General features: G+C 63.1%; 1 protein-coding gene across 2 annotated transcripts; it reads right to left on the bottom strand.

Annotated features, from left to right (window-relative positions):
- Nucleotides 1-1,061: 1,061 nt before the first annotated feature.
- Nucleotides 1,062-13,705, bottom strand: LOC101953323 (palmitoyltransferase ZDHHC3-like). 2 transcript variants are annotated; one of them, XM_005293776.5, is made up of 9 exons: nucleotides 13,474-13,705; nucleotides 11,781-11,869; nucleotides 9,375-9,448; nucleotides 7,776-7,888; nucleotides 6,830-6,891; nucleotides 4,832-4,952; nucleotides 4,385-4,457; nucleotides 4,030-4,159; nucleotides 1,062-3,695 (listed from the first exon to the last, which is right to left on the bottom strand). In XM_005293776.5, the coding sequence occupies exons 1-9, from the start codon at nucleotides 13,608-13,610 to the stop codon at nucleotides 3,604-3,606; spliced, it is 891 nt and encodes a 296-aa protein (XP_005293833.1). In that variant the 5' UTR covers nucleotides 13,611-13,705; the 3' UTR covers nucleotides 1,062-3,603. The 2 variants fall into 2 exon arrangements, with proteins under 2 accessions (XP_005293833.1, XP_065430703.1); XM_065574631.1 differs by lacking the exon at nucleotides 13,474-13,705 and having other exon boundaries at nucleotides 9,375-9,612.
- Nucleotides 13,706-13,875: the final 170 nt, after the last annotated feature.

Genomic DNA, 13,875 nt, shown 5'->3' with positions numbered 1-13,875 from the left:
GGATTTAGAGGGAGCCCACCACCACCACACATGCACCTGGGGGGGGTCACAGCCCCCATCCCTGTCCCCTGTGGGGGTCAGCAGAGTGGGGCAATGCTGCGATAGGGGCACAGGCCCTTTTGGGACACACTCCCATGGACAGCAGCAAACAGCCTGCTTTCCCCCTGGAAGGATACAGCTCTGGTCAGTACCACCTGGGGATCCCAGCCGGGGCACAGCTCACCTGCCCCAAGTGACCCCAGGCTTCTGCTGCCAGCTCAGCCACCCGCGCTAGGTGCCCTGGGGAGGTCCTTGCACCCCTCGGAGATGTGGTGGGTGAGGGGGGGGTTCCCAGCCCAGCCCTGGCCCCACAGTACAGGCACAGGCCAGGTCCCCAGCTGGACCCTTTGCCAGGTGCAAGAAGGAAAGCAGGGGTGCTGGAGGCATTGATTACAGCCTCTCCCCCCCAAAGCTAGGCACACACAGGGCCAGGGTCCTCGAAGCACAGCCCCGGGGAGCACAGGCTGCTGGGGCAGAATCCCAGGCACACAGGGAGATGCACTGCCATCCTCCCGCCTCTGTACATGGCATCACAGCCAGCGCCTGGCAGGGGGTTATCTGGGTGGGGCCTGAGGGCTCCCAAGGGCTGACCACTGCAGCTTGCATATCGGAGTGATCAATACACCCAGCAGAGGGAATGAAGAGGCCAGGTTCAGGGACGTACAGCACTGAGCACACGGGCAGCCCTGGCAGGGCAAGGCACCAGGGGGCAGGGCTGAGTTCCAGGGATGTACAGCACTGAGCACATAGACAGCCCAGGCAGGAAGAGGCACCAGGGGGCAGGGCTGAGTTCCAGGGATATACAGCACCGAGCACACGGGCAGCCCAGGCAGAACGAGGTACCGGGGGCAGTACCGAGCACATGGACAGCCCAGGCAGGGCTGAATTTAGGGACATACAGCACCAAGCACATGGACAGCCCAGGCAGGGTGAGGCACCAGGGGGCAGGGCCGAGTTCCAGGGATGTACAGCACTGAGCACACAGGCAGCCCGTTGCCAGTCACTACACAAGGCAGACAGAGTCACAGCCATCTTGAGCAGTTCCCAGGCAGGATTTATTCACAGCTTGCAGGAGTCAGGCCAAAGGGCTGTCCGAACCCGACAGCGTCCCGCTAACATGCGCCGGGCTGAGGGAGCTGGCAGGTCAGCCAGGAGCGAGGCTACACCACCAACCGCCCCCGCTGTAGGGCCCTGGCTCCCCACCCCCACCCTGTGGGGAGCAAGGGCCTGGCCGGTTACGCCAGGGCAGATTGCCGCACACTAAGTCCCCAGCAATGGTGCCCAAGTGTACCCAGCCCAGAGCTCCCCGCACTCAGGGCCCAAGGGGAGTCACCAGCACCCCACCAAGAGGTGGGCTCTGGGAAAAGCCAGGCCAGCCTGGGGGAGCAGCTGGGAGCTGGGCAAGGCTTCACCACAGGCCCTGCCCTCACCTGAGTGCCAGGCTGGCTTGCCCACATCTTCCAGGGACCTTCCTTCCCTTGGCAGGGTCCCAGCTCCCTGCTCTGGCCCGTGCCACTGGGCAGGGGAGCCTGGAGTGGAAACCGAGGCAGCAGGGCAGCCGGGCAGCCCCTGGAAAAGGTTCATCACCTGCAGGGCCATGGGCAGAGCCGCCACTCGGGAGCGGCAGCAGCAGCCCCCAGCAATTGCCAGGGCAGCAAGGCACCCACTCCCTGGCACCCCTGTATGCCACACACCAGAGCCAGAGAGACCCCCAGGAAGAGGGGAGGCCAGACCAGGCCCTTGGGATGCAGTAGCCATGCTGGGGGCCTCGCACACAGGACACCGAGGCAGACACACAGGGCAGCGTGCAGCCAGCAGAGACTCTGGCACCCCTGGCACTAGGCACTGCTAGCCAGGAACCGCTCTGCCGGCCAGGGATGAGGGAGGCGGCTCCAGGGCCCTGCCGCACAGCATAGCTCCTCCGGGCGTGTGGCTGGCTCCCCACTTGGTCCATGGCATCCCGCAGCCAAGAACCCCGCTCTCACTTGCCCTAGGCAGCCCCAGGGGAGGGGGCCAGGCCCAGCCACTGCAGGACAAATGTCCTCTGGGGAATGGCAACGCCAGCTCCCTCGAGAGGAGTCACGTCCCTGCGCTGGGCACCTTCCCTGGCACCCCCTTCTTCGTCTTCCCTTCCCAGCCTGTCCCCACCCACCTGGCGTCTCCCATACGCTATGGAGATGTGGAGTCACTCCCGCCTCTCATCAGCCCGTGCTGCCAGCCTCCAGCGCCAAGCAAGCCCCTTGGTGCATCCCCCAGGCTGCCCCTCCTGCTTGGGGGGAGGAGGAGGAGCTTCCCATACATATCCACACCCTCTTCATCCTCCTTCAAACCCCCTTTGGGGTGGTGCCTGCAGAAAACACTTGGGTTATGCTGCTGGCGTGTGGGGAGCACTGCCGGTCCCACTGCCCTGCCTCAGTCCTTATCACACCACCTAGCTCTTGTCTAGCAATTCTCATCAGCAGATCTCCACCTGCTTTACAATGGGAAGGGCTATCATTATGCCCATTTTACAGATGAGGAAAATGAGGCATCAAAGGGGGAAGTGACCTACCCAAGATTCCCCCAGTCCAGTGCTCTAGCTGCTGCCTCCTCCATCTGTCTGCACCAGCTCCTGTCTCAGACTGAGCTCCTTGGGGCAGAGACCATCTTTCTGTTCTGTGTTTGTACAGCCCCTGGCACCAGGGATCCTGTCCAGGATTGGGGCTCCTAGGCGCTATTGTAATACACCTAATAAATAATAACACTGCCTGCTGGGCTGGAGGGGGCCACCAGCGAGGGGTGCCAATGCCCCCTTCCCCGCCCCCGTGATATGGAGCAGGCCATCCCCCTGGGGACGGCGTGGGGGGGGGGGGGCTCCGAGTCAGCAGAGGCTGCTGCCAGGGCCAAGAACAGGAGCTCCGATTTGCCTGGACACAAGCGAGTTCAGCTACCGTAAACAGACAGACAGACAGACAGACACACACACAGAGCAGGCACCCAGAGCCAAGCGCGCTGGTAATGCCACACAGGGCTATGTACAAGTGGTGCCATCCCTCCCTGGCCAGGAGCAGAGAACAACGGGCTCCATCCCCGGGCAGCGAGGTGCTGGCAGCCGGGGGCAGGATGCCCAGCTCCAGGGAGGGGGCTAGGATCCAGATGCAGTTGTGGCGAGAGGGGGGGCGTCAGATTGCAGCCTCGGGGGGCAGCCGCCCAGCACTAACACTGATCCAGGGGAAGGGTCATGCACGGGGCCCACCCTGCCTAAGCGATCGCTCTCCATGCGCTGGGACCCGCTGGGCAGCCAGGCACTGCAGGGAGTCTGGCGCAGGGGGCTGGAGAGTGCCCCTCCACAGCTCAGGATCTCAGCTTCGCAGGAGCACTATGTCCCAGGAGGAGTCGCAGGGCCGGGCACGGCAGACCCAGCAGAGCTGGGCGCTGCAGCTGCACCCTGGCCCCAGGCTGCCACCAGGGGGCAGCTGGGCAGGCCTAAATGAGCCGTTTGGCGGCAAGTTCTGCAAAGCCACCGGCAGGACAAGTCCCCTCCCCGAGGGGGAAGAGGCAGCGTCTGCAGAGGGGCCATGGAGGTCACACATCGTAGTTGGGCAGGTAGCTGTAGGCAGGGGCCCCGCTTGATGGGGGGCTGCAGTTACATGGGAAAAACCAGCAGATCACGAAGCCTGGAAGAGAAGAGGAGAGAGTAGGGGAGGGGAGGTCAGTGTGGGCAGGGAGCCATGGGGCATCACAGCGTGGCCTGGCCCAGACAGGCTCAGCCCCGGGCCCTGCCCTGGCCCACACAGGCTGTTCAAGTGTAGTTACCCTGGTGTCACCCCTGGGGGGCGCTCATTCAGGTACAAATGTCCTGGTGGGGGATCAGCCTGGGATCTAGGTTATGGTCACACCTTGGCTCACACTAGTCTAAATTCCCCAGGAAATACGAGCCCTCAGGGCAGCCCCAGTAACTGCCCCCACAGAGGAGCCCCAGCCCACTCTCCACCTGCCCAGGTCACGTACCCCGTCCAAACACCTCCCGCAGCAGCGCAATCTTCGGCTTCCGGGTGTGTGCCACCTCCCGGCGCGCCTCCTTCAGCAGCCGGTTCCGCAGCTGCTCGATCGGAGTCTCGTCCATGATGATAGAGACCACCTGAGAAACAAGAGGGGAGCCTGACGCACTGCCCAGCCCTCCCAGGGAGAGAGGCACATGGATTTACAGCTACACTCCTCATTCAACAGGGGGCGCTGTGGGGGTAGGGCAGGGACGCTTGCTATGCGGGGAAGCTCACAGCTACTCCAGTCCTGGCCTCTCCCAGCAGGAGGTGCTGTGGGGGACGAGGCGCGAAGCCTGGTGTGGTGTCCCTTGAAGACTAACCTGGTCATAGAAGATGACGGTGACGAAGACCCCGAAGAGGATGGACTCCACCAGCAGGACGATGCAGTGAGCCCTGGGGAGAAGGGAGCGGTCAGTTTCAGCTTGCTCAGGAGCTCTCAAGGGCAGGCTCAGGCCTTGCTACTGAGGATTGGGAAAGAGGCTCTGGGGGCAGGAGAGGGCCCTGGCACGCAGCAGTGACAGCCGGAACCTCCAGCTGGCTATGGGCTTGGTACAACACCCTGCTCCTCTAGCACCTCATGGAGGGACTCGGGGCCACTCCCTCCCCCACAGCTCTATGGGGCAGGAGCTCAGTGTCACCCACAGGGAGCAGGGCTGAAATGGAACCCAGGTGTCCCACTTCTAGGACCTCTCCTCCCCTTGCTGGGATCTGCCTACACCCAGCAGCCAGGGACGGGGGGAATCTGGCTTTGACCCCTGCACACTTACATCTGGACATGGTTGTTAGAGATGCCTCCAGCCACACCTTCCATCTTCCCGGGGAAGCTCCTGTCCACCGGCCACAGCCACGTGGTTAACACCAGCCCCATGGCATAGAGACTTGCCAGCCCTGAGACAGAGCCACAGGTCAGCGCAGGCCAGAGACGAGCGCCCTCGCCCCAGGCTTGGGCCGGGCTCAGAATCTCCAGCCCAGGTTAAGGCCAGAGAGCCTGGCCAGGAGGCGGCCCCGGGGAAAGGGCAGGTGCCAGCTGCTGCAGAGCAGAGTTCTGGAGTCACAGCCCCAGTTAATGCCGTTTGATCTCACCTGACCTGCCCTGTGAGGGCTGCCCAGGGCCTAGCCGCCCACCATTAATTGCTTCACTACTGACCACCCCACCCTCACGCTCACCCCTCAGTGGGACAGCCAAGTCCCCCCGCCACACCTTCTCAGTCCTGGCCCCCTCTACCCCAGGGTCCTTTCAGCTTCTACACATGGAGACGTCAAGGGGGAGCAGGGAGTGGAGCCGAGGGGGGCAGGTGGTAGCTATGGGGCTGGGGGGTCCCACAGGGAGCAGAGCAGAGAGGGGGCAGGCAGTAGCTATGGGGCTGGGGATCACACAGGGAGTGGAGCAGAGGGGGGCGGGGGCTGGCACGGAGGGGGGCAGAGCAGAGAGGGGGCAGGCAGTGGCTATGGGGCTGGGGGGTCCCACAGGGAGCAGAGAAGAGGGGGACAGGCGGTGGCTATGGGGCTGGGGGTCACACAGGGAGTGGAGCAGAGGGGGGCGGGGGCTGGCACGGAGGGAGCGGAGCAGAGAGGGGGCAGGCAGTGGCTATGGGGCTGGGGGGTCCCACAGGGAGCAGAGCAGAGGGGGACAGGCGGTGGCTATGGGGCTGTGGGTCACACAGGGAGCAGAACAGAGGGGGGCAGGGGTTGGGGGTCACACAGGGAGCGGAACAGAGGGGGGCAGGGGTTGGGGGTCACATAGGGAGCAGAGCAGAGGGGGGCAGGGGTTGGGGGTCACGTAGGGAGCAGAGCAGAGGGGGACAGGCGGTGGCTATGGGGCTGGGGGTCACACAGGGAGCAGAACAGAGGGGGGCAGGGGTTGGGGGTCACACAGGGAGCGGAACAGAGGGGGGCAGGGGTTGGGGGTCACACAGGGAGCAGAGCAGAGGGGGGCAGGGGTTGGGGGTCACGTAGGGAGCAGAGCAGAGGGGGACAGGCGGTGGCTATGGGGCTGGGGGTCACACAGGGAGCGGAACAGAGGGGGGCAGGGGTTGGGGGTCACATAGGGAGCAGAGCAGAGGGGGGCAGGGGTTGGGGGTCACGTAGGGAGCAGAGCAGAGGGGGGCAGGGGTTGGGGGGTCACATAGGGAGCAGAGCAGAGGGGGGCAGGGATTGGGGGTCACGTAGGGAGCAGAGCAGAGGGGGGCAGGGGTTGGGGGTCACATAGGGAGCAGAGCAGAGGGGGACAGGCGGTGGCTATGGGGCTGGGGGTCACACAGGGAGCGGAACAGAGGGGGGCAGGGGTTGGGGGTCACGTAGGGAGCAGAGCAGAGGGGGGCAGGGGTTGGGGGTCACATAGGGAGCAGAGCAGAGGGGGGCAGGGATTGGGGGTCACGTAGGGAGCAGAGCAGAAGGGAGCAGGCCTGGCAGGCAGTAGTGGAGAAGGGGCTATGCAGGTAGCTGGTGCATGTAGCTGGGCTTCCTGGGTCCTCCCGCCCCGGCTCCCCTTGGCCATTGCTGCGGAAGGGCCCTAGGAGGCGCCAGGGAGACACCCACTCTGGCTGGCCAGCTTCCTGCATGCAGGGCTGTGGGACCAGAGCTCCCCCTAGTGAGGGACAGCAGAATGGCAGGGGCCTGGCAGGAAAGCAGCAGACAGGGACCCACGGCAGGGGAGGGCACAGCTCTATGCTGGTGCTGTGAGCTGCAGCGCCACCCACTGCTGCATCACCATGCCCGCATCAGAGCTCCCTACGGCCGGCTCCCCCCACTCGGCAGCCACGTACCAGTGTAGAAGAGGAACTGGATGAAGTATTTCTGGTTTAACTCGCCAACGCAGTTGTTGATCCTATAGAGAGACAGAGAGAGCACAGGTCTGGTTGGGATCAGCAGAGCGACTCAACTCCACCAGCAATGGCTGGCAACAGACACCAGGTGCCCCGTCCCTCCCCCTCCCCGGCACCTGCACCCAAGGACAGCAAAGCGAAGCCCCTTTGGAGGGTCGGTTCCACCTGCCAGGGACAGGCAGCCCTTTCTGGGGGGAGGGCAGCTCAGGGCAGGCAATGGAGAATCCCACACCTGCCGGGAAGTTCAGGGACACCCGCTGAGCTGAACCAGGACCCTGGGATTAACACCCTTCTCCCAAAGGGCACTCAGGGATTTGGAACAAGCTCCTCCAGCAGCAACACAGCACCCCCTAGTGCTACCCTGAGGCATTGCCTCCCCCATCACGTCCCCAGTGCCACTGCCTGCAGCCTTGAGGTGGCGCCCAGCCCTCCCCAGCTCAGCTGATGTGGCCAGAGAGGACTCTGGCAGGTGCCACAGCACTGGGGACAGAACTGGGATTCGCAGACCCCTCCAGAACAGCATGACTCTGGAGATATCCCAGAGCTCTGCTTCCATGTGCGAGGGCCCCAGCACAGGGGACACCTCACCCGGGGGACAGGGAAGCAGAAGGGGCAGCTGCAAGGAGGGGAGAGGAAGGGGGTCCTGCAGCTCCAGCAATGCAGGGCACTGCATGTGCCCTGCCCACACAGGACACTCCCAGGGGGTGTCTGCGCACACGCAGGGTGAAGGGGGCTGCACTGCATAGACCGCGGCCGCAGCAGGTTGACTCGCAGCGACAAGCCCAACAGCCATGGCAGGGCCCATAGGGGGAGCCAGGGTCTCCACACGTGCCCCCTTCTCTTCCCTGCAGCTCTCATGGGCCAGAGCTGTTACCAGGCGCCTCACCAGGGGCAGTGGTGATCCATGCGGCGGACGCAGCGGTGGCAGATGCGGCAGTGGTGCGCCCGCGGCGGGCGGTACGTCTCACAGCGGTTACACACAGTCCAGTCCTCATTGCTCTGGGGAGCAGAGAAGAGAACTCTTAGCTGCAGCCCTCCCTGGGATCCTGGAGACCCGCCGGAGCAGGCACTGGCAGAGGTAATGCAGGGGGCCAGGAGGACAGGCGGGCCAGCAGCGAGCGGCGTCAGAGCATCTGGGAAGCCCAGCACTGGAGCAGCAAGAGCCATGGGACTGACAGTGACAGGCGGAGCTGGGGAGGGGAGGGAGCCCCAGCACTTCCATAATCCCTTGGATTTTGCATATAAAAGCAAAAGATGGAGTCTGGCTCCCTCCCCACGCAGGTCTGTACAGGCTGGAAATACTCCAGGTTTTTGCCACTAGGGGGCGCCTCTGGGCAGGGTAACAGAGGATATACAACACCAGGGCCATGCAGCCTGGAGAGGAACGTGGGAGGGAGACACTGGGCAGAGTGAGGGGCTGCACCGGTTCTGGAGCTGGGCGGGAGCAGGAGCATCGACACACCGGTCATGGCAGGAGCTACCAGCTACAGTGCCAGGGGCACAAGCAGGCACTGCCAGGGCAGCAACAAGCTAAAGCCCTGGGGCAGGAACTTAGGGACCAGTCCCATCTCAGCAGGAAACTGACCATCAGGCCTGTCCGTCACCAGCATCCCAGAGCCCTCCCCGGGCAAGTCTCTCCACTGGGGAGTTTTGGGCCCATGCGCAGCAAGGGCTGTTGGCAGAGTCACTGGGATCGCTGCATGCCCAGCCCCGGCATTAGCAAGACAGCTCCCCTGCCATCTCCCCCAACGAGACACGAAGCTCCACTTCCCAGAACAGCTGCATCAGCCTGGGGGGTTCTCCACAGCCAGCCAGAGCCGGCACCGCTGCAAAGGGAACGCTGGGTCTGCTGGAAGGTTTGGGACTGACTCCTGCGCTGGCTAACCCAGCAGGGAGCAACCCTTGTGGCTCAGCCATTGCATGGGGAGGGGGACTTGGCTGCCAGCCCAGCACACGGGGCTGGGGGGCTGGGCAGTCAGGCCAGGATGCTGTCGCTCCTAGGCTGTAACCTGGCCACGTGCCAGCTCAGCATCTTTGCCTTGCCTGGGGGGGGTGACCAGCTGCCGAGGTGCTTAGAGGCAGCTGAACACGTAGGGCGAGTCTCCTGCTACCCCAGCTCAGACGGTCTCCAGCCACAGGGAGAGACGGGGTCATTGGAGAGCAGAACTGCCGCTGCAGCACATCTCCCCTCACTCTCGTCTCCAGAGCCCACAGTAACCCTCCGCCCATAACCCCCTGAGCTGACCCAGCCGCGCAGCCTGTCCCAGAGGGCATCTCTCCCGGAGCCCCTCGCAGCAGCTGGACAGCAGGTTACACCAGCTGCGTGAGGACCGGCAGCCATGCCACTTTAATCCCATCCCAATGCTACTATGCTGATCCACGCACCTAATCCTGAGGCTCTCTAAGCTGCTGGATTCACTATCCTGGGCAGTGGCTAGACCTGCCCCCTCCTGCGCGAGTGCACTGAGCTCTGTGCACCACTCACCCGCTCGCTCTTGTGGGGCGTGTTGCTGCGCAGGTCAGAGAAGTCGATGGCGGTATCAGGCAGCGGGACCATGCCTGGGAAGGAACCAGAACGGGAGACAATGAGGAGGCTCCAGCGGCGAGCAGGGCACAGATGCGCCATGGCACCACGTCGCACCCTGCATGCATGGCTCTTGAGTCCTCGGGTCGCCCTGGAGCCAGCTCAGCGATTGCCTGGGCTGCGAGGGCTGGGGGGGAAGCTGGAGAGATGGGAACAAGGGGGAGCAGCCTTGTCACAAGCGTTGAATTGTATGTAGGGATGTGAGAGGGAGCGGCCGCAGCTCTTCCCTTACTGCACGTGCCCAGAGCTGGCTGATGCCAGGCGAGGCGCGTAGGGTCTCTAAGACACTCTGTTCACTCCCCATTTCCAGAGCCTTTGTAGGGAGCGGGACGCCAAGCAGCAGGTGGGTGAATTCCAGTTCCCCCTCCCCAGGGATGGCTACGCGTCACCTCGCCACGTCAGACGCCTGGCTCCAGGGTTCCCTGTCAAAGATGGGGCTGAGTCGGGGAGTCTAGCTCCAGACTCGCATGCCAGGGACACACCACGCTACCCCAGACCACCCCAAAGCCGTGCAAGATGCCACTCACTACCAGATGGCACTAACAAGTTCACATGATTCCACCTGTGACAAGAGGCCTGGGGTCACTGCAAAAGTAGCAAATCTCCCGCAACCGTCACGCCAGCCCAGCCTCCCAGCCCGCACAGAGGGCAGGACCTGTGTCAGGTCACAGGGAGCCAGCAGCAGAAACCTGGAGTCTGCCAGGCTCCCACTCCAAAGAACTAAAGCAGAGGTGCAAAATGGGGGAATGTTTGTTGTACGTTTATGAACAAGCTGCATGACTCAGTTTCCCCACTTATTTTGTATTGCTCCCCACTGGGGCTGAAGGGGTTAATTTCTCCCCCGGGACAGAGGAATAAGAGAGGCTGGCTGGATGTCACACAGGCAAGGGGCTGGTCTGGGTTGGTAGGGATGCGCCCACATGCACAGGGAGGGCCTTGCAGAGAAAACGGGCGCCTTGGGGACCGGCCAGTAACGGTTACCACCCGGGATCCGAGGCAGTGGAACCTGTGAGCAGGGCTGGCTTTAGGATCTGTGGGGCCCGATTCGAATACCTGGCGAAGGTCCGGGTCTTCAGCGGCGGGGGTCCACTCCACGTCTTCCTGAAGGACCCCCTGCCGCCGAAGACCTAGAGCGGACCGCCGCCGGGTGAGTAAGGCGCGGGTCCCTCTTAGGCGCAGGGCCCGATTCGGGGGAATCAGCCTAAAGCCGGCCCTGCCTGTGAGCACACCGGGGCTGCGATGGGGACAGACACAGGAGATGCCAAGAGACCGGGCTCATGCACAGGGATACAGACACACAGGGCCAGAGAGCAACCAAGACACGGAGATGGAAACCCAGAGGCTCCAGGAAAGGAGCAGACGACTGCTGAGATGGACTTTGACTGAAGCTTGGCTTTCCCATTGGAACCTGCACACTTCAGTCCTGTACTCCAGGTGATGATACCTGCTGCTTGCTGTGCCAAGGCTGTCCTGCGTCACTGAAGGCACTTGCTGGTTGCATCACCCCTGAAGTGCTAAAGGCACTAACAAGAGTCTGAACTCAGCGGGACTCGCTGGGAAGCCACTGTAAGAAACAGGGGGGCTGTAGCCCAGAGGCCCAGGTTTGGAGTCAAGGGCCACACGACTCATCCTTGAATAAAGCTAAACCCAGGCCCTAGCAAATAACAGGAACGCTCCCAAGAAAGGCAATGTAAAGACTAGGGCATCAAGCCATCCATGACACCCTCCTCCCCTCCTATGGCCAGGGACAGAACCCAGGAGTCCTGACCCCTAGTCCCCTCCTCTGCTGGACCTTGGTTCTTTCCACCTGCTGCTTGGCTCCTATAGGGGTCTCAGAGAGCGAGTGAATCAAGCAGCCCTCTGACATCCCCAGAGTGACTCTTGGGTGTACACAGGTAAGTGAACATAATCCCAACTGCACCATCCCCTACCCACTACTGACACAGGCATGCAAGTGGGGGCCGGGGGCCGCCTGTCATTATCATGCATCTCTGCCACCGCTAAACCAGCCCAGCCTGGCTAGACTCAAAGGACACATGCGGGTCTAGTGAGAGAAGACAGAAAGGGGCAGGACCGTCTCATCAAGCGTTTCAACCAGAGAGCCCAGAACCCTTTACAAACAGGGGCAGGATCATTTCCATTCCCACCCTCTGGAGAGAGGCGCAGCCTGGGGCAGGGATCATGTGGCAAGTCAGCGTCAGGAACGGGGAGACCTCAGTTCTCACTTCCCGGGCTCTCTGTCTGAGCCACTAGGCCACCAATGCCTCCCCAGCATGGGCAGAGGACCAGCTGAGGGTGGGTGCTTACCTGGATCAGCAAAGACAGCTCGTGTGTGACAGGCCAGCAACAGAAGGACAATGAGGTTAAACATCACGGCATGGAAGGGACACCAGAGGCTGGCGTAAAGGGAACAAGGAGAACCAAACCTATCAGACACCGAGCCCAGGTGCAGGTTCCCCAGGGGCTGCAGGGCTATTTTAGACTCCGTTACGAACATCGGCTTCTGCGGTCACACAAAGCCAGTGTGCGAGGCCTTTATTCTGGCTGCCGGGTCAGTAAGTTAAAAATGCTAAATATACCCAGAAACGAATCGAGGTTACCCAGAAAGCGCTCCCAAACCTGCACCCGAGGGCAGGGCAGAAGAGCTACGTGCAGAGAGGAATCTGGGGAACGGCAGCGAAGGGGCTGGAGGCATGAGAAGGGTCTACGTAAGGGTGTAAACCCCGGGTGGGTGGGGACTGGCAGAGATGGAGGAAGCAAAATGGCAGATTTATCAGTCTGTGCAATCAGCGGGGGGGTGGGGGCTGGCACAGGCAAAGCCTCCTCTCAGCTCTCTGAGAACTGGAGACAACTCAGCAGAAACGGTCAGCTGGTACCTCCCAGGCCTGTCCATTCCAGTCGCTAGGGAACTCTTCCAGCCGGGTCACCCCGACAGCAGCGGGGGATCACATTACATGTGCACTAAGCCCAGCCCTGGAGCTGTAATCGGCACCACACGCCCCAGGCCAAGTTACCAGGCAGGGGGAACTAACACTAGAAGGGGAACCATGTTCTGAGCAGCTAGAGATTCCTTCCCTGTTGTCTGGTGAATCCCTCGCTGCCCATCTAGCCCACAAGGCCTGCGTGAGAGACACCCCCCCGGCCTGCACTAGAGCTCTAACGCCAGGCCCTGCTGCTGGAAAGTCAAAGGTGGCTGCAAGCTCTTCTGTGACATGCCTAAATCCTTGGAGGCCAGCAACACCTGAGACACAGCTGAGTCAGGGCTGGGGAAGCTCCTGCACCCTGCAGTGGCACCGAAGTGACAGCTGCATGTTGCCGACCCAGTTTGTGGGAGCCGGGGTCAGCCCCAGGGGTCTGAAGAGGGAAGGAAGGGAGCTGGCAGCCAGGCTGGGGCTCCTGGCCTGTAGTGGTTCTGGCCCCTGCAGGGGCAATGGAGGGAGAACACGCGTGGCAGGGATGGCACTAGCCAGACAAACGAATGCAGAACGATGCTGATCCAGGGACGGGGGCTGGTGCTGGGGCTCAGGGGAGCTGGATTCAAGCTCTGGCTCTGCCAGACGTTGCACGTGACCTTGGGGGAGTCGCTTCCATCTCTCAGCCTCAGTCCCTGTCTGTGACCCAGGGATGCGCCTCGTCCATTAGACACCAGCCCACAGAACTGGGATTGGCTCTGGCAGCGCCTCTGTCCCTCACCTTCTCTGGGAGCAGTGCGGCCCGTTGCAGGGGACCCGGGGAGCCCCCCCATATCTGGGAGGGGGCCTAGTGACCCCTGGCAGGGGGTCGACCCAGCACCCCAGAGCAGGGCTTCACGGGACTGACCCACCCCAGAACCATAGGAAGGGGGGTACGTTTCAGAGGGGCATCTCAAACCCCTACTGCCATCCTGCCCCACCCCAACATTCGCCCCGCCCCCACTCTGATCCCGCCCCCAACTACTCGGCTCCGCCCCCCGCGCTGCCTGCCCCGCCCCCGCGCCAGACTCCGGCCCGGGCCCGGCTACCTGCCCCGGAAGCCCGGCTGCAGCAGGATGTGGGTGAGGATGACGTAGTCGGCGTAGCCCACGCTCAGGTAGGTGAGCAGCAGGCAGAGCGCCCCGCACGGGTCCCGCCCGCAGCGGCCCGGCCACGCCGCCCCCATGGCCGCCGCCGGGGCACGGATACAGCGGCCGGGCAGCAGCAGCCGCGGCTCAGCCGGCTGGGGCTGGGGGCGGGGCAGGACCAGGCACCACCCCCGCCCTCCTCTCACCCAATCGCTGCCAACGCCTTCACAGACGTCATGGGGGCGGGGCAGGGACGCGGAAGAGGAGGTGCTGCCTGTGTACCGTTTCCATGGAGACGTGGAAATTGGATCCCCGCCCGGGGATAGGGGGCGGGGGACTCCATCCAAGAGCTGAGGGTCCTGG

This window comes from Chrysemys picta, chromosome 20, assembly GCF_011386835.1.
Source record: "Chrysemys picta bellii isolate R12L10 chromosome 20, ASM1138683v2, whole genome shotgun sequence".
NCBI lineage: Eukaryota > Metazoa > Chordata > Testudines > Emydidae > Chrysemys > Chrysemys picta.
Note: the sequence above shows the minus strand (reverse complement) of the source record. Positions and strands in the feature narration are given on the sequence as shown.

Coding starts and splice junctions, on each gene's coding strand:
- LOC101953323 (XM_005293776.5), bottom strand. CDS start 13,610: ATGGGGGCGGCGTGGCCGGGCCGCTGCGGGCGGGACCCGTGCGGGGCG. Junction 6,892..7,775: donor ATGGATCACCACTGCCCCTG/GTGAGGCGCCTG, acceptor GTCTCTCTATAG/GATCAACAACTGCGTTGGCG. Junction 3,696..4,029: donor GCGGGAGGTGTTTGGACGGG/GTACGTGACCTG, acceptor CTTCTCTTCCAG/GCTTCGTGATCTGCTGGTTT.